The sequence below is a fragment of the Lygodium microphyllum genome, chromosome 1 (assembly GCF_053477565.2).
Source record: "Lygodium microphyllum isolate KBCC chromosome 1, Lygodium_microphyllum_v1.1.10, whole genome shotgun sequence".
NCBI classification, from domain to species: Eukaryota; Viridiplantae; Streptophyta; class Polypodiopsida; order Schizaeales; family Lygodiaceae; genus Lygodium; species Lygodium microphyllum.
In genome coordinates this window covers 14,514,678-14,535,509 of record NC_141135.1, presented here as the reverse complement: position 1 = coordinate 14,535,509, position 20,832 = coordinate 14,514,678, and the positions used below count along the sequence as shown (strand labels likewise).

The 20,832-nt window shown below is 41.9% G+C and overlaps 1 protein-coding gene across 1 annotated transcript in view; it reads right to left on the bottom strand.

Moving 5' to 3' along the window:
- LOC148040860 (uncharacterized) overlaps positions 1 to 20,832 on the bottom strand; it is a 216,828-nt gene that overhangs the window by 176,047 nt on the left and 19,949 nt on the right. Inside the window, exon 5 of the mRNA XM_087671097.1 lies at positions 9,761 to 9,875. Coding sequence (XP_087527223.1) covers positions 9,761 to 9,875 — 115 coding nt within the window. The remainder of the gene's footprint in view (positions 1 to 9,760; positions 9,876 to 20,832) is intronic.

The following is a 20,832-nucleotide window of genomic DNA, read 5'->3' as shown; positions in this document are numbered from 1 at the left end:
TTTGAGTTACCCTAACCCTAAGTGTGTTCTATTGAATTTATGCTTTTGTCATACGCTTTCATTTATCGTTCTGCATTAGGGTATTTCTGTGAGAGTGCACAATGGATGAAGGAGCTCGAACACAGAGGAAGAGAGAGACAATCTGCAAGAGAAGAAGAAAAGAAACCTATACTAAACAAGGAACAAATGTTGAATACAAAAGGGGGACTAATTAGTCCTTGCACGCAGCCCACAACATCAGTGAGGGCATCTAATCAGGCTGATGATGACAACAGCACTAAAGACGGAGAAAGATGATGGAGTCGAAGTGTGCACCTGCCAAGGAAGGAGGGAAGATGATGATCTGACTAACTGCCAAGTGGGACATGGCTATAAATAGCCAAAATCCCCAAAAACTGACAGAGCTACCTCTTTGGTGCGCTCGTTATGCTTCAAAACAAGCGGGGCAAGCTCCTCCCATAGAAGCTTTTCACAGGTCCTCGATGTAAGAAGGCTGGTGTAGAAGACATCAAACCGGGGAGATGGCAGTTGAATCAAAAGAATCATGGCCATATCCTCTAAAGAGATCATCCTGCCAAGGGATGCAAGCTCATCCCTCATGTCCTCCAACTTGTTGATATGATCCTTTATGGAACAAGAATCATCAACAGTGAACACCCATAATTTCTTGTTAAAGATGTATCCACTAGTAGACTTGCAAGTATCCAAGTCACCTGCCATGTTTGCATCACAATACCCTTGCAAATCTAACGTACCCTTGACATAGCAAATGCATTTTCTTTGTATGCCCTCAAGGTGCCGTAAGATACATTTCACTGCTTCCCAATGTGCTTTGCTAGGATTTGACATAAACCTGCTTACAACTCCCACTGCATAAGCAATGTCAGGTCTAGTGGCAACCATAGTATACATGAGTGACCCACAAGTTGAAGCATAAGGAACACCCTTCATTGAGCTTGCTGCCTTATTATCTTTTGGGCAATCTGCCTTGCTAAGCTTAAGATAAGGTGGAAAAGGTAGACCAAGAGGCTTAGCATCAGCCATAGAAAAATGATTAAGTACTTTGCTGATGTACTTTTCTTGTGAGAGAAATAAGAGTTGTTGCTCTCTATCTCGTGTCACACGCATGCCCAAAATATATTCAGCTGCACCCAAATCCTTCATGAAAAAGGCTGAATTCAGTTGTTTTTCAATGCATTAATCTGGCTTTTATACTTACCAGCAATAAGCATATCATCCACATAAAGTACAAGTATAATAAGGCTTCCATCATCAGCCTTCATAATATATAAGCACTAATCTGCACTACTCCTTTTAAAACCATGTGAGAGCATGAAGGCATCAAACTTTTTATACCATTGTCTAGGAGCTTGTTTCAAACCATACAAGCTTCTCTTAAGCTTACATACCAAATGCTCCTTTCCTCGTATAACAAAGCCTTCAGGCTGTTTCATGTACAACTCTTCTTCCAGATCACCATGCAAAAATGCAGTTCTAACATCCATCTGATCAAGTTCAAGATCCATAGATGCTACAATAGCAAATAACACTCGAAAAGTGGTCATTTTGACAATAGGAGAAAATACTTCCTGAAAATCAATGCCCTTCTTTTGTGTATAGCCCTTAGCCACAAGTTTGGCTTTGTATTTGGGTTTGCTATCCACACATTTGATTTTATAGACCCATTTGTTAGAAATGGCTTTCCTATCCTTGGGCAATGTAACCAAATCCCAAGTATCATTCTAAGACAATGACTTCATTTCTTCTTGCATAGCTAGCTCCCACTTCTTCTTTAATTCTCATGATAAGGCCTCTTTATACATAAGAGGCTCACCTTCATCTATGAGCAAAATGCAGTCCAAAGAAGGTTCAAATCTTTGTATAGGTCTTCTGACACGTGTAGACCTTCTTACCTAATGATCTGTGTTATCACGTAATGGATCCACATCCAAGGGAATGTCAATGACCTCATTGTTTGGCTACTGAACTGCATGTTCAGGTGCCTATAATACAATTTCAGGCTGCTGTAATTCATTTTCAGCATGCTGATTTTGGTGCTCAAGTTGATGTTCAGCATCCCCTTGCTGCCCATTTTCATCTTGCTCAATAATGATACGCTAATTGTCATAATCAGCATCAAAAGGAACTGAATTTTCAGTGGCTGATGGCTGCTCAAGTAACTGATCATGCTGAAATTTAACTTTCTTTTTGTCTGAGTCATTAGATGTGACATTTTTCAATAGGTTTGACTCATTAAATACCACATCCCAGCTACGTAGCACCTTTTTCATGCTTGGAACCCAAACTCTATAGCCCATTTCACCTTCATCTCCATAACCCATGAAGATGCCTCTATGAGATTTCATGTCAAGTTTGGTTCTGCTATCAACAGGTACATATACATAGCATTCGCACAGCCAAAGGCTCTTAAGTGGTCATATGAAGCAGGTTTGCCAAACCAAACCTCTTCAGGGATACCACTTTCAAGTGCACGATGTGGAGATCAATTGCAAATCTGCACCGCGGTTTTAAGTGCCTCTTCCCAAACTGATTGCGAGATATTAGCTCTCGACAGCATGCACCGAATCTTCTCACATAACATGTGATTCATTCACTCAAACACACCATTGAATGATGGATTATAAGGAGTTGTAAACTCTCATTCAATCCCATTGACATCACAAAACTTATTGAATTCTTTAGATACATACTCTCCCCCGTTATCTGTTCTTATACATTATAACTTTGAGCCCTTTTGAGTACTAACCAATGCATAAAACTTTTTAAAAGCATCCAATGCCTCACTTTTCTGCTTAAGCAAGTAAACCCATAGCTTCCTAGAATGGTCATCAATAAAAGACACAAAATAACAGAAACCACTATGAGTTTTTATTGGCATGGTGCATACATTAGAATAGACTAAATCTAAGATACATGCCTTCCTAGAGCATCCAATGCCTCACTTTTCTGCTTAAGCAAGTAAACCCATAGCTTCCTAGAATGGTCATCAATAAAAGACACAAAATAACAGAAACCACTATGAGTTTTTATTGGCATGGTGCATACATTAGAATAGACTAAATCTAAGATACATGCCTTCCTAGAGGCTCCATGAGAGTACGGACTCTTTACATGTTTACCAAGAACACAATCATCACAAAAGTCAAGCTTTGAGTTTTTCACATCAACTCTTCCAAGTGAAGAAAGTGCTTGCAAACCCTTTTGGCTCATGTGTCCAAGACGCTTGTGCCATAACTCCATGTGTGACTGTACTTCAGCAACTGCAATAAACTTTCTAAGAAGTGCCTTGCAGTAGAGATAATATAGTCCCCTTTTTACCACCTCTAGTGACTAGCATAGACCCTTTTTGTATTTTCCACATTCCACCACCAAAAGTAATAAAGTAACCTTTGTTGTCTAGCTGCCCAACAAAAAGCAAGCTCTTCTTGATGCGAAATACATACCTAGCATCATGAAAAATCAATTCTTGACCATTTTCTAGAGCCAGGTGTATGGTGCCCATTCCTTCAATATCACATGCACAATTGTTGCCAAGGTAGACTTTTCCAAGATTACCTTCTGCATAAGAAGAAAAACACTCCAAAGATGGAGTTACATGAAATGAAGCACCACTGTCAACAATCCACAATTGTGACAAACCATCATGAGCTGACAACAAAGCATCTATCACATCCGTTTTAGTGATATACATGTCCTCCACTGTCATAGCAAGCGAATCTGAAAATGCAACCAGCAAATCAGCATCTTTATCCTCTTCTATTTCCTCAATAAGAACACTAGATACCACATTTGCTTTTTCTATCTCTTTAGGGGTAGAGCTGCCATCCTTGTCATTCTTTTTGCCTTTTGCATTAGCATGCTTCTTGCATTCTTGTTCCCTTTCAAAGTACCTGCAATTGGGCTTTTTATGCCCTTTGCGACCACATTGATAACAAGTTACATCTTGCTTTTTTTCCTTAATTTTGCTGCATTTTTTGTTTTATTTGCAGCATTACATATTTTTCCAGTTCTTCCTCTTACATTGTAGGCTTGATCCACTGTTTTCCCCACTTGCCTTGTATCTAATCTCTTCATTGAGAATAGAACCACGCACACCATCAAATGTCAAGTTGGGATTATTGCTCAATGACACAACCAATGCTTCCTATGAATCGGGCAAGGTCATGAACAAGAAGATAGCCCTCAATTTAGAATCAAAAGCTAGCAAACCTGCATCCTGTAACTGACTCAAAATACCAGTGAAAGCATTCAAATGCTCTGAGGCAGCCTTAGACTCATCAAGCTTCAAGTTGACCAACTTCCACATGAAATGTACCTAATTGATAGGAGTTGTATTCTCATAAGTGGCCTTGAGTTTCTCCCAAACTACATAGGCAGTATCAAGCCGCTTTATATTAACCAAGTTATCATCTGTGACGGCCATTTTAATGTAAGTAATGGCCTTTTTATTCATTTTAGCCCGATCCTCATCTGACAAAGCAACAGGCTTATGTTCTGCTAAAGCATCATCACAATCCTTTACAAAGAGTATACCTTGCATACGATCTTTCCAAAGATGAAAACCATTGCCATCGAATTTACGAATCTCAAAGAGATTCTTTGTGTCATATGTAGATGCACTGCCCACCATCTTCAGCAATACACAACTACAATGAAGGGCTGAATGCTTTCAGCCAATAGCAAAGTTGCCGAATTGTAACAGCAAGTATACATTATTGTACTTCCAAGATGTCCAAGAAGCAGATGTTTAGCTGTAATTTAGTCTCGAGTACTGATTACAACATATACATGAATCGAATCTGATAAATTTGCATTGAAGACATCTCCCACTTCAGTAATATATCACCAAAATTCTCAAATGCAATGACCCAAATGTTGTATTTACCATTGTTTCACTGCATAGTGCATATTGAGCAATACATGTACCAAGAGAAGCTGCCTTTTTTCAACATTTGAAGCATCCAAAACTCAAAAGACTCCCACTCAGCAGTGAATATGCTGCAAATTTCACTGCCCAGTCTCAAATTGACTCAAAATATATCACCAATGTGAAAAGCCCCAAAATTTTTGCAATGAATCTGCTCCAATTGCATCAATACATCTTCTCAAGCATCAAGTACGGGTGAATATTGCAGAAATTTCATGAACTTTGCAAAAGCCCCAAATTTCGGGATCCAAGAGTGCAGAATTTCCAAGAAACTAACTCAAACAAGCAAAAATTTCACTTGCATCCCGTCCGTCTGACCCCTGTCAGCCTATCACACCCAATTGTCGCCGCTGACCCCTATCCACTCGTCACACATGCACGTCTAATGCCTAGCCTTGTCGCCACACAGGCTGTCAATCTGACCTACTCCCCGCAGCCTGCGCTGGTTGCTATGCCTCCAGTATTGTCGCCTCTGCAACCTAGCCCCCGTCAATCTATCAATACACACCTTCAACAATATTGTCGCCTTTTGCAGCCTGGCCTAATAATTGTTTCTGATCACAACTAGTGCATGTGCACCGAATGTGACTGTTTGTGAACCAATGCTTTGATACGAGTTTGTCAAGTAGAAGCGGAAGCAGAGAGAGGACAAGCACATTAATCGAGGTGCTCAATAGTACTGAACAGTGAGAGAGAGTGAGAGCGAGTCAATAGATAGGTGTGTACCAATGTGGTACACACAAAGAATAAAAGAATGTATTTATACTTAAGGTACGGTACACTTACACCCGCGAGGGTGAGTTCACATGTGTGAAGTAATATATACACGGAAGAGCGTAAAGGGCCTTTACACCCAACATGCAATCACACTCCAAAGACAACCTCTTTGTATGGAGCAGTAGGCAAGGGAAATGCAATAGCCTAGGAGAAGCTGTCTGAATCCCATAGACACAATGAGAAAAGGGGAACCATCCTACAACTATAAAAGCATATACTTGACATTGAGTTAAATAATGAATGCTATTGTACTTTGTACTTTCAATCTTGTCTCTCTACTCAAGATTGTGTTTATGAGTCCAAGCTAATCTATCTTGGAACCTAATTCACTTGAGTAACAGTTAGTGCCTAGTCTCAATCATCATGCTTCTTGGCATTGACTTCCATCCTCCATAGCTAGACCTTGATCAAGGATCCGTGTTTCTCAATATGGTATCAGAGTCATGGTAAGCATAGTTTAGCTCAACTTAGTGTTCTTCTAGCTCCCTATAACCTCTAGTCAACTCAACTTCATCAGATGACTTCATCTCTCACTCAATTTTCAATCTAGCCTTCTTGGCAGCCATAGCTAGCAATACCTACCTACCTTGGAGCTCCTAGATCTCTCCATCCAAGCAAGATCTTAACTAGCTTTCCTCTGGGGAATCATTCCTTGTGTCATGAGGACATATATTTTTAAAACCTCACTTAACATGTCAATTAATTTTTAATCACATGATTAAGTAAATGATGCACATGTGAGGTGCAGCTGGGGTTAAAGTAAATTTATGAGCCCGAGACCCGAAGAAATCACAGGATGTCAAAGGCAAAAGTTGCTATAAGTTATGCCACACAGATACTTGGTGGTATCTGGTGCCAGTTGTTAGTCTAAGTCATCCATTTGGCCATAAGTGTCAATTGGTGACACTAGAAAAGTGGCGTTTAATGGTACCTAATGCCAATCTAATAGTCAAAGATGGCACAGAGACACTCGGGAATGGAAGTTGCCTAGGCCAACTAAATTATTGGCCAGTCATATTATTTTTCAGGGCACCAAAATAATTATTAGATTATTTTCAATATTTAAAGGCTGAAAATTAATATTTAATTATGAAAAAAGCTGAAAAAACCATTTGGGAAGGCTGCCACTTGTTAAAAATGCCCATGCAAGACTGAAAAACGTCTTTAGAGGCTGGAGAGAGACATTTTTATAAATTCAGCCTGCAAGAGAGAGGGAGGGGAGGTTGCTGGTCTGATTTGTAGCCATTGGAGGACCTTCTGAGGCAACCGAGGGCAAAAGAAGACCAATCAACAGCAGGAGACAACATCTACAGGCTGTTGAGGCAGGGCAACAACAATAAATGACTGATTTTCTTCAGTTCTTTGCATCTACATGCTGTTGTGGCAGGGCAGTAGTTGCACTTGACTGATTTTCAATCATTCTTCACGACAAAACTCTGAATTTTCTCTCTCTACAGCTTTCCCTCTCATCTCCCAGCCATTCACAGCCTTGCTTCGAAGATCTCACCATTTGGACCCTTGGAGACTGAGAAATTGCAAATTTCTCTACTGTAAACCGTAATTTACAGCAGAAATCAGGGTTTAGCAACAGCCTTGGGAAGCGTGCCAAAAATTGGAAGCTCCAAAACTTGGATTCAACAAGGCTGAAGGTGAATTTTAGTTGAATTTAGGTGGAGGACTAGCCAACCATTGAATTTGGGGCATTTTCATCGTCTATGAAGTGGGTGAAGACCAATTGAATGCCCGAATCAAGGGGCAAAATAGATTGAAGACTTACTGGTCACTTTGGAAAGCAAGGGGAGTTGAAATACCAAAAGGGATTGGGAGAATCCCATTGTAAATCAACTTTTTCTTCAATAAAGCTAAAGAAATACCGAAAGGGGCGCCAATTTTGGGGCCAATCCAGTGTGCATTATCCAAGATCAGTAGGTAAATTTGTATTTTCAGATTTGCATTTATTGTTTGCTGTTGTAATTAAGTTGTAATCAGGGATTTACCACCCTATCCGAGGAGGAAGGCTGGTTTCACCTTGACTCAGGGTGCAACTTCCTGTCACAAAAAACCTAGACATTGTGATCTCTTCTACTCGGCATTACAATCCTTCTTTGTCTCTATCCAGATTTGTTGTTGCTCTTGCCATCCAGTATAGGAAACGATTTACCATAATGCCACTTCAAAGGAACAGGCTTGCACACTTAACAGACGAGGATCAATTTGATCGTTATGAAGAAAAGCCTTTGGTCAATCTTGCCGGAAGAGATAAGACTAAATGGGGGCAGCCTATCTATTTATAGATGAGGATGGACCCTCCCAAATAAGGGTTTCACACTTAACTCTCTTAAACCGCTCCTCATTTTAGAGTTTTCATTAAATTAAGCTTGTTTTGGGATTGTTTAAGTGGCTAAGCAGCACAGAATGCATTTCTTAGCTAAACATCCCCTCTCAGGCCCAAAATAGGGTGAGAAAAGAAGGCAAACTCATGTTGCCAAGGCATCCCATCCCAAAGTAGCTAGGGCATCGGACAAAGGGTGTACGGTGGCTGCCTAGTGGCCTACCAAGACTATAGATGCGATGGTTATCTTTCAAGCTTGAGCTTGATGACACTTATATCCACCATGTAGACACATGTGATACAACTCATGCCACTTGGGGAACAATTGGACACACTCTTTGGTGCCCAATCTAAATCTTCAAAATATGGATTGTTGATTGAATATTTCAGGTTGGATATAAAGGCTAATACATCCCTTGTAAGCCATCTTAATTATATGGAAAGTCTGCTAACTCAAATTACATTGATTAATTTAAATATGAATGAAGATGTATGCATTGGAGTTCTGTTGAAGAGTCTTCCTCCAGAATTTGGTAATATCTCCACCACACTAATTAATATGCCAAATCCAAAGCTAGTAGACATTAAAGCATCACTCTTAGAAGAAGAGAAAAAGCTCAAAGGAAAAGAAGAAGAAAGCACTTTAAAGGAAAAATAGATTCTCTATGTCAATAACAAGTACAAAGGGGAAAAAAACATCGTCTGTGACTTTTGCAAAAGAACAGGACACATTGAAAATTTTTGTTATGCCAGGAAAAGATCACAAAAGGCCTACCTAGCAACTACCAAAGAAAAAAAAGTCACTCAAGAACCCATCAATCCTTCTATTCCCACTATTCAAACCAACTTTTTTAAGCCTTGAATGTACTTGCTACTCCAATCAAAAGCTTTGTAATCCTCATGTAACCTGCGTACGACAGCCTCTACACACTTAGTGAGACCTTGTAGACAGCCTAGCTTTATATGGTTGGTTTTTCCATGTCTACACTTAGCAAGGTTCTACTCATAATAGCCTCTTTTTATGGTTGTGATTAAGAAGGGGTGTTGAGATTTATGCAATCACACTCCTAAGATAGCCTCTTTATATGGAGCACTAGAACAAGGAACATGTGACAGCCTAGGAGAAGCTGCCTGAATCCCATAGGCAAAATGAAAAAAGGGGAACCATCCTACAACTATAAAAGCGTGTACTTGACATTGAGTTAAATTATGAATGCTATTGTAATTTGTACTTTCAATCTTGTCTCTCTACTCAAGATTGTGTTTATGAGTCCAAGCTAATCTATCTTGAAACCTAATTCACTTGAGTAACAGTCAATGTCTAGTCTCGGTCATCATGCTTCTTGTCATTGACTTTTGTCCTCCATAGCTAGACCTTGCTCAAGGATCCGTGTTTCTCAGCACATGGCAAATTATGAGGAGCACATAATGGTGTTCACTGCTAGTATTATATTTTGATGTTGAATTATTAAGGAAGTATGTTGCAAAAGCAAAACATTACAACCACAAGTGCTTGAGTAAATAATACATGTGTGACTAACAAATGTTATGAATCAGCTTGACCAGTCATAGATGATTGTGAAGACTTTATGTAGTGATTTTGCAACATGTACACTTTTGCAAGACGGAAAATAAGGGTCAATTATCTTGTTAAAAATGACTTTATGCATAAAGGAAACAAGAATAAGAAGAACATGGCTCACCTTTCTTACCAAAGCACCTAATTGGGACAATAAACTTCTCCCGATCTGTCACTACTACAAGCTCGGAACTAAAGTCTTCATTGCCTTCCGGAATGAAAGTTACAATGTACGTCACCTATACATGTGTAAAGTAATACAACAATAGCTATATCAATGTACGTTTAATCAAAACTTGAATAAGATACCTAATCAATTGAGACTAATTAAAAGCAATAAGCCATTGAGCTTGGGCAACTTACACACACATAAATAAGAAAGAGACAAGCAATCAATAACTTCATTAAACACCAAGGAAACATGCCCTTTGATCTGCCCAGAAACAAAAGGCTAGAATCAATCATGCTTTAAGGGCACAATTATAGATAAAGACTAACTTAAAAGCTCATTGATTTCCCTAGATGTTGTTGAGCACTCTCTCATATGATTCTTAGAGACTAGTCATCCCCTAGACTAGCATTCTCAGGATACAGTTGGTGTAGTCGATTCTCTCGAAGGGACTTACGCATTTCCTGTCAGTTATGTGGGCATCTTTTTCAACAAGCGCCAATGTCTAGGTAGTTTCAGCAATTAGTTCAATGCCACCTTGGCAAGCTAGGGATGTAATACTTCCACGCAATAAAAAGTTAGTTGGTTAGTTTGAAAGTTAGTTAGTCAATTAGTAAGTTAGTAAGGTTACCTACTAAAGACTAACTAAAGTAAAAATTGACTAACAATTTAAATTTTAAAAAACCGAGGATCGTAATCCAACATTTTTTCCGAATTGACAAGGACTGTAGCCGTCCATCACGGAAGGTACCACGTGAACGAGATATGAGCCTTATCAGTCATTAGTGTCAGTGTGTATAGTATGGATGGTCCAAAAATACTAGATTTTTGGACAAAACTAGCATATTTTTTATATTTTGATATTATTTATTGTAGATATCCTAAAAAGTTGTGGAAACTTCTAGAACAAGGTGTCACATAAAAAAAGCAAGTGGATTTTTCACCTAATTTTGAAGATTTAATGCAAAAAAAGAAGGATTGGCGAAATCGCGAGCGTCGCAATCGCAGTTTACAGCCAGCAAACAGCACTCCAAACAGGGAGAAAAATAAGCAGTGATCTGGAAGATTTTTGAACAAGTGTCTTGAGGTTTTACCTCCTTTTCGAAGCCAACGAAACCATCAGATTTGTGATTTGAGCATCACATTGCATCTTAGAAGTTTTAGATTACTGATTTTGCCAAGATCCCCTCCATAAAGAGCTCTTCTTCTCAGCCACAACCCTTTCTTCTCTAATTAAGCTATAAATAAGAGACATGGAGAGCAGATTAGAGAGGCACAAGGAAACCCCGAGAGGCTGCAAGAGGGAGGTAGAAGGATATATATATATATATATATATATATATATATATATATATATATATATATATATATATATATATATATATATATATATATATATATCAGGCCAATGTGGCCTATAAGACAAAATCCAGAGTACATCCATATCTAATGTCATCTCATCAATAAGGTAAAGATAACATTACAAGTAAGTGGGTGGTCTATGAAACAATACTGAAAATAACTATACGATGGGGCTATACTAGGGTGAACCATGTGTAGTGTTGTTCCATCGATAGAAAAGAAAAGGAAAGAAAAGGAGAACCAGATCTGATTTAGCCATGTACAAAAGTGTGGTGGAGACTATGGGTTGTAGCTGGTCTCAAGATCTGCACATTATCTCAGCTATGATGCGGTCCCTAGCTGCTTCACTAATATGCCTGGTGGTGAGTTTGCGATGTCTCATGATAATGGCTCTAATCCAATTGTGGTGTGGCCTCCTCGGACGTGGTCCTGGTAGACGGGGTCGTCGTGCTCGACGAAGAGGAATGGGTCTATCCAATGTGACTCCACGGTGTAGCCTATAAGATGTCTGGCGGGGTGGCTCTATCTCTGCTAGGCTGGTAGTGTCAGTAGGGTCGGCTCTGTAGAAGAAGTTTGTCACTGCTCTCTCTCTGTGTCCCTCTGGGTGAGCTGGCCTCCTGTTTCGCACTAGTGCAATTCGGCGCCTCTCAAGCTCCACGAGGAAGATTCATAGACATCTCTGGTCCTCGTACTCCATGACGCGATGAAGGGGTCCAAATCCATCCCGGAAGAGGCAGTGGTGCCGTCCTTGTATATCATAGTATACTGTGCATCTGCATATGTAGTGCTCCTCCGTCTCAGGCTCTCGACCACAAAGCAGGCAAGTCCTATCCTCTGCTAGGGTATTTGTCCATCTGCCTATCTCCATCTAGAGCCTATGTGAGGAGGTGCAAATCTGTCCGATAGCAACCCATACGCTATGGAAGAGATGGGTGTCCATATATGTTGGCCGATTAGTGAAACCATTATCAGAGAGGCACAAGAAATGACTCCTGTAGAACTCCATACTCGATCCTAGAGGGAGTGGTGGGTGGATCCATGTCCTTGCCATCTCAATCCTCAAGATATCAGCTCTGATCACCTGGTTCAACTCTAATCGGCTAACAAAAAGTGTAGGGCAGTCAAGGCTATAATCCAAAGGTGGAAGACCTGGTCAATATCCAAACCATGTAGGCTAATCCAAATAGCCATCTGTGAAAACCAACAGTTTTTCTCGCCTCCTGTTGCTAGTTGTTTAGATGAGGTTAGTGTCAATCTAGAGTATCTATGGCGCGGAAGTTCCCATAGTCTGTGCGCCAAAAGGTCACTGCCCTGAAGAGTGTCTCCATGACTATGGATGTTGCCCCTAGCTCTGCTCTGACAATGGGCTGTGGGGTGGAGGGCTTACTTCTAATCATGCGTGCTATCATCATGATCAATGGCCTTTCCATGCTATCCCAGCCATCATAATAATCCATCTCTACTCCAATCTGATCATGAGTGGGCTAAGGCGCCTATGGTATAAACTACAACCCCATACCTCTGCTCCATATAGTAATGTAGGTGTGACTAGGGTGTCAAACAACCAAAGTTTGGAGAGGGGCTCCTGGAACTGTATGTGAGCACATTGACTCTCAAGTGCCCCTAGTGCTGCGTATCCACATGCCAGACGTGCCCCTGACGCCCCTCTCAACGAAAAACGTGGGCCAAAGAAAGTGACTCCCAAATAGACATATTCTCTCACATGCTCCAATATGTCCCCCCCAAATGTGAATTGGTACATAGATCTAGTCACCCATGCTGCTGAAATATTGAAAACCATGGTTTTGGTCTTCCCAAGGTTCACTGTGAGGTCTTTATCTCTACAAAAGATGTGCAAAGGATCTAGATGGCACTGCAAAACCTCCGGTGAATCTGAAATGAGAATAATATCATTGCATACAGTAATATCGGTATCAGCACCCTTGCCACCTTGGCTCCAGCTCCTCCTCCTCGGTCTATGTAATCAAACACTTCATCTATCTATAGACCAAACAATATGGGTGAAAGTGGACATCCTTGTTTCACTCCTATAGTACTGTCAATCCTCTCTAATAGCCCCCCAGATGCTCGTACATGACGTGTCACTACCTCATATAATGCATAGACACCCTATCGTATACCCTCTGGTACTCCAATATCCTGCAATCTCTGCATGATGCATGTACGAGGCACTGTATCAAAAGCTTTGCGAAAGTCTACAAAGCAACAATAGATCCTCTTGTGTCGGGCTCAACCCTCCTCAATAATGGCTCTAAGTGTGAGAATATGGTCCAGCCTGGTATATCCTCGTCTGAAACCTGCCTGTCCTTGTGCTCTCTTGCCTTGCATTTCAGCCCACTCACCGAGTTCATGCTCCAATATAGATCCATATATCTTGGCCAAAGAATGACCGATCATGATAGTCCTGTAGTTGCTAGGAATCAGGGGATCACCACTTTTAAATAGCGGAATTATAGTATTGTCTGACCAACTCATGGGGAAACCTTCATATACTGCTCTATTGAACATATGTGCTAATATGGGTGCTAATATGTCACCAGCATGTGAGAAATGTTCTACTACTAGTCCATCCTTATCCTATGCCCTCCCATTTTGTAATCTATAGATTGCATCCCTAACCATTTTCCATGTGAAGAAAGACCACTGTGTTGGCCTTCAAGCTTGTGGGGGCTGCATAGGTGGCTGTCCTGGTAGGTCATACAACTGTCTCCCATAGTCAAGCCAAGCATCTGGTGATGTAATCTGTATGGGGGGATGTCTTTCATGAAACATCTTCCATGCGCTCTTGTTGTCCTGCCCCAAAAATACTTATAGATCTCTGCTTCTGCTTTCGTTAGGTAGTCTCGTTTCTTCTTCCGCACAAGGCGTTTGAGGGAAGCCTTCGCTTGGTGATGTGTTTGAGTGCCTAGCTCCACTTCCCTCTGTAAGCGAGCTCGGGTGACTCTACACTCATCATCATACTAGCTATTTTGGGTGAAATACTGACTGAGTATGCTAACTGAGTAAGCTAAATTTGGCCTAGTGTGAATTAACCAAAGAAGTTTTCCTACAACAGAACGATAGGTGTGTGCATCGAAGGGCTGTCCTAGGGTATCCCTCTCGTCAAAAACAACATCCCGCCTAACAATCACCTTGTTTGTCCAAAGATCGAACAAACAATAGGCTTTCGCTTCAGAGGAATATCCCACAAAAATAAGGAGATCAGCTCGGGGAGTAAGCTTACCTATCTTGTCATCAGGCGTGTGTATGTATGCACGACACCCGAAGACTTTGAAATGGGAAATAACAGGTCGAGAGCCAAAAAATGCCTCGTACGGGGTCTTTTGAGGAAGAGTCGCAATCGAGCACCGGTTGAGGATATACACCGAAGTGTTAACAGCCTCGATCCAAAGGCGCTCAGGAAGCTCTGTTGCGAACAGCATAGAGCGTGTCATTTCCGTGACTGTGCGGTTCCTACACTCTACGACTCCATTCTAAGAGGGGGAGTTGGTAGAGGTGAGCTGGCGATAAATGCCATGCTTCTGTAGAAACTCGGAAAACTCCTGGGAGATAAACTCACCACCGTTATCACTCCTCATGCACCCAACACGACAACTAGTCTGGTTATGAACCAGCAGCACCCAAGCAGAAAAATATGTGAAAGCATCTGACTTATGCTTGAGAAAGTACACCCACATGTATCGAGAATGATCATCCACTATCAAAAAGAAATACAGCACACCGCTCAAAGCAGCAGTGGATGTCGGCCCACAAAGATCAACGTGGATCAATCTAAGAGGCTCCTCAGCTCTATATGTAGACTACTGAGGAAATGGGGTACCGTGCTGCTTCCCGAGCTGACACGCTTTACAGACATCTCGAGCTAGCTTTAGGCGTGGAAGGCCCTCAACCAGCTCACGGCGTGACAACTCATAAAGTGAGTCGTAACCAAGATGCCCTAAGCGAAAATGCCAAAGACGCTCATTGTGCGTAGGCTCCCGAGATGTGGCTAAGGCCTAGAAGCTATAGAACATGGAGCCTTCGGTAGTCGGCTCGGTCAGAAAGTGTATCATGTGGTATAGGCCATTAGCTTGTGCCTCACCGCGAGCAATCACTAAACCAGTCAAAGAGTCAAGAACCTTGATTGTGGTCACTGTAAAGAAAACTACTCGCCCCAACCGGCAAAGCTACTAAACAGATAACAAGTTCACCCCAAGTTGAGGGACATAATTTCTTGCAAAGCCAGATCCGGACCCTTGTCAGCGGCAAAACTGACGTAACCTTGAGCCTAAATCTTGATCGAGGAGTTATTTCCTATACAAACCCGCCCGACTGCAGGGACTCGAGTACGGAAAATGTCCTCTATAGGAGTCATGTGATGTGTAGCTCCACTATCCACAATCCAAACTGGAGTTGAAGTGCTCGGCTGTGACGAGTGGGCTTCTGCAGTAACCTCGTCGGGAGGCAACTCACAAATGTGAATGAGACTCGCATCTAATGTCTCTATGGAGACGATATAGGCCTCTACAGACCAGTCAGACAAGCCCTCTGGAGTTGAGAACGTTGTCGACTGAGATGACTGTGCGGTGGCAGTGTGAGTCTAATCTAACACTGCCTCTTGCCATCACCCTGTCTCCCCTGCTGGGGGTTGCCCGACTGAGGGGCGGGGGTCTGAGACTTAGATTTTAGTGTTGTGCCTCGTGCCTTTGATCGACACTCGTCATCAAAATGGCCAGCCTTTTGACAATGTTGACAATACCTATTCTTTTTAGGTACATTCTACTACCCAGGTTTGAGTTGTGACTGGGAGTTTCCTTAAGAATCCCCAGATTGATTTAGCTTTTGAGTTTGATTTTGATTTTGAGTGGAGGTTTGGTTTGGTTTGGTTTGCCCTTCCTTGTTGCCCTTTTTGATAATGAGTAAGAAGAGCTCCCTCTGAAGAGGAATTCATATAAAACTGATCGAACAACCGTACGTAACGCAACAGTTGACACTCAAATTCATAGAATGTAGGCATGGTAGACTTTGAAACTATTCCTTTCACAAAATTGAAGTATTTCTTGGGGAGTTTATTTAGGAACAATGTGACCTGATTGTCAGAGGACTTGGGAGTCCCCATAGTGGAGAATTCAACGAGGAGACGCCGATACTCAACCAACTTGACTTTCAAGTCATCCCGGTCAGTGATTTTGAAAAGCTGAAGCTCACGGTCAAGATTAATATGACGGGTCCTATCTCAAGCCGCATAGTGGTCAGTCAAGTGTGCCCATCGCTCTGACGCTAAGTCAAAATGTTGAAGCTGAGAATGAAACTCTGGCAATAAGCCCTGCATCAACTCGACAATAGCGGAGGCATTCCTAGCCTTCCATGAGCGGACGACCTCGTATGGAACAAATGCGGGATCGGGTTGGGGTTCCAATCCCTGCACGAGATCCCATAGGTTCTGTGAATCAAACATGTCTCATCAAATTCGACCAAGTAGTAAAGTTTGACCCGTTAAAACAAGTCTTGTCATTAAATACATTCTTGGCACAAGATGAGCTAGAACCATGAGGTGTCGAGTAGGTGGAGTAAGATGATGGTGGAAAAGATGATGGAGGTGAGAGTGTCTCATAAGAGTAAGAAGGAGGGGGAAGAGGTGGATAGGCAGAAGTAGGCTGTGAGTGTCCAATGAGTGCCGATTGATGCGGAGACACTGGAACATGAATGTTTCCATACGGTGCCGATATAGATGGAGACACTGGGACACAGTAGCCTTGTCCAAAGTAAGGTTGGGACACAGCATTATGACCAGAAGATCCACTAGGCAATGCCTTGGAGGCAAACTGTGGAGGCAACTCATCCGTTCTCGGGAGAGACTAAGTGGGATACCCAGGCTACAATGATCCCGAAAGTGTGTATAAGATAGGTGGAACACCACCCGGCTGAGGGAAGGATGAGGTCCTAAAGGATGTGCCTATGTTTCCATAGCCCCCCGGTGTGATGTGGGGTGTGACATGAGGCGTCTGAAATGGAAATGTAAATGGTGTAAATGGAAGTGGTAAAGCAGCGGAAGAATGTGGTGGGATGGGTGGGTTTTGAAAGTGAGGTGTATGAGATGCAGATTCTTTTTGTTCATTTTTATCATTTAAACACTGAAAATGAAACTGTGAAGATAATGATACACCATGTAATGAAGTAAAAGGAACACCAAATTCATTCTGATTATGTGAAGTAGACGGAAAAGAAGGAAGAACAAAAGAAGAGTTACCTGGCTTTTTCTTATAATCCCCGCGACGTGTGTTAACATACAAGAATTAATCCTCTAGAGGACCTTTTCCGTAGTTAACAAACTGGACTCTTTCTTCCACATGATCTCTACCAGTATATAGCAAAACATAAGAGGTAAAAGAAGAAGACACAAAAGACGAATCAAAAGTACCTTGCACCGGAGAGGACAGAAGAGTCTAAAAAAATGGAACATACTCCAAATCTTGCTCTCCAAGAGGGGGGCCCATCCCTGATGGAGGTCTCGATGGCCCTGCAACATCATCAGACTTACGCGCAACATCTGAAGAGTGAAATCCATGCATACCTTCATTTAGAAACTTTTCTTGAAGGGCAATCCTTCGGTCGAGCTTCTCAATCTTCTTTTGTCAATAGGCTATGATCAGTTTATATTCCTCAGAGGTCAGCTTACCTATCTTTTCTTCCATGTACTCAGATGTTTCTCCCACCATGTCGGAACTTTGTGGAGCAAGCTGATCAGCCCACTCTCGCTTGGTCCTCGTCATAGGCTGATCTGGAGACTCAATCGGTGTTGATGTGTTCGAAGTTATTTGAGCCTACTGTTGTTCTTACTTCTTGCGAAGAGCTTTCAGATCAAAGGCCTAGGTTTCTCAGAGAGTACCAGGCTCTGATACAATGTAAAGAAAAATACCCTAACACAGAAACATAAACGGAAACCGTACGACAAAGCATAGACTAATAAAAAAAACACAGTTAGGGTTAGGATTAGAGTAACTCAGAGACAATGAACACAGTGAATAAATGAAATGATATGACTACTAATAATACGATGCTCATGCAGCAAACACACTATGCAGTGAATGAATACTGAACCTCGAACTTCTGTATCTCTAGGATCAGGGCAAGGGTAATGAGCTAGAGAGTGTGTCGTACTCCGAACGGATCCCGAATCGCAGCAAGGTAACCTCCAAATGTTGAACACCAACAAACGCAGCAGTGAGAAGCTAGATTTGATACATACAGCAGTGAGGAGAGAGAAAGATTAAAAACGTAGGTAGGACAGCCTGCAAGAGAGAGAAAGACTAAAACCGGAGCCTGCAGTGAGAGAGAAAGACTGAAAACGCAGGCAGGACAGCTTGCAGGAGAGAGAAAGACTAAAAACGGAGCCTGCAGGAGAGAGAAAGACTGAAAATGCAGCAATCAGCATGTGGAGGGCTGAAAACAGGCGCCAGACTGTAGGAAACAGTGATGGACAGCAAGGGCTGAGATGTTCTCTATGACTGGGATGTGGGCAGCAAGCTAGTAATGCCTGAAACCTACAAAAACGAGATTGTAAAAGAATGGAGGGCTGGTTGCCAATTTATAGAAAATTAGGGTTCTAGATCATCTCCCACTTAACTTTCTCGATCCACTCCCCGTTTTAGGGTTTTGGCTAAAATAAGCCTAAAATAAGCATGTTTTGGGGCTGTTTAAGTGGCTAAGTGCTTTTCTTAGCACAACAAGCCCCATCATACTTGTTTTATATGTAGATGATATGTTCTCGCTAGGAAAAGAAAGACTAGCTTGGATGCTCTTAAAAATCAGCTGAAATCAACCTTCTCCATGAAAGATTTAGAGAAAGCAAAGCATATTTTGGGCATGAGGATTCATAGAGATAGAATGCAAAAATTGTTGTTTTTATCTCAAGAAAAATACATTGGAAAGGTACTGGACAGATTTAACATGGCTGAAGCTAAGCCTTTTGGGATACCCTTACCTCCTCACCTTAAGCTTAGCAAAGCCAACAGCCCAAAAGATGACATGGAAGCAAATGCTATGAAGGGAGTCCCTTATGCATCAGCTTGTGGCTCTCTTATGTATGCTATGGTTGCTACTCGTCCAGACATTGCTCATGCAGTAGGAGTTGTTAGCAAGTTTATGTCAAATCTTGGCAAAACACATTGAGAGGCTGTCAAGTGGGACACAAAGAAAGTGTATTTGCTATGGGTAGGGTGCACTTAGTTTGCAGGGTTATTGTGATGCAAACATGGTAGGTGACTTGGATACTCGTGGGTCCACCAGCGGATATGTCTTTACAGTTACTGGTGGGGCTGTTTCTTGGTGTTCCAAGTTGCAGAATATTGTTGCACTAAGTACCACTGAAGCCGAATACAAATCAGCTTTTGAAGCTTCTAAGGAAGCTATATGGTTGAGCAGACTTGCAGAGAATCTTGGCATGTCTATGGGTACTGCAGTTTTGAGATGTGATAGCCAGAGTGCTATGTATCTAGCTAAGAATGCCATGTATCACTCACGCACAAAGCATATAGATGTGTGATATCACTTCATCAGACAGATTCTGGAAGATGGTCAAATCACATTGACCAAGATCAAAACACAAGACAACACTATAGATGTTCTCACTAAAAGTAAAAGCAAAGCTCAGCATGAGCATTGCATCCGACTAGTGGGAGTTGGTTAAAGGTTCACTTCCGACCTTTAAGTGGGAGGTTGTTGGGATAAAGGCCCAGTTTAACCTCCGTATATAGTACACGCACATTATTTAGATATACATGTGAATGAACCCTTACATGCCCTAACTATAAATACATTTTATTATTTATGTACCAACACATTGTTGATACACTCATATCGCATTGTACTTTCACTTTTCTCTCACTCTCTCCAACCGTCACACTCTCATGCTCACTCTCCTCGAACTTCTGTCACTCTCAGCTAAGCTCCGCAACAAAGAGTGCCAATGCCGATGAAGTCTATCAATGAAGAATGCCAACCAAGGAGCAAGACCCCCCTCTCCATGGAAAAATCCAATCAAATGGAAGGCCACCAAAAGGCAAGGGTAATCAAGGAGCCTCAAATAGATTACTCCTAAAAACTTCAGTCAAGAATGGATGAGTCAAACCGCAAACCCAACTATAAGATGGTAGTGAGGAACTATCGAAGGCACCATAAGCTACATAGAAACAACATGGACCAAGGGCCAAGCAGCAAAGGGATGGTGGCTCGATGACGAAGAAAAGAGATAGCCACATAAAGGAAAGGCCCGAAGTAGACTAAAAGCCCTGAAGTAACTCCTCCTGATCTTGGAAAGCCCCCTCTGAAACACAAAGAACCAAGAAATCCACAACCACATCACCACCATTGTGCCCCTCTAAAAGGAATGGGAGGTACAAGGAAACACAAGAGATGATGGGGGATGGAATGGAACCTGTGCGATAAATGGTGCACGATCAGAAATGGGTGCTACAATAGAAAGTTACCTCAAAGAGCCCTACACAATGGAAGGGAAAGGGAGCATAGATAGCCCCCTCTCCCACCAACCTGTCATAAAAGTGGCTCCTATAGAAGAGTCCTCAACAAAGACGGATGGCGCGGTAAAGACAACGCAGGTCCGAGTTGAGAAAGGCTAGAAACTGAGTGGAGAGGGAAGCCCAAGT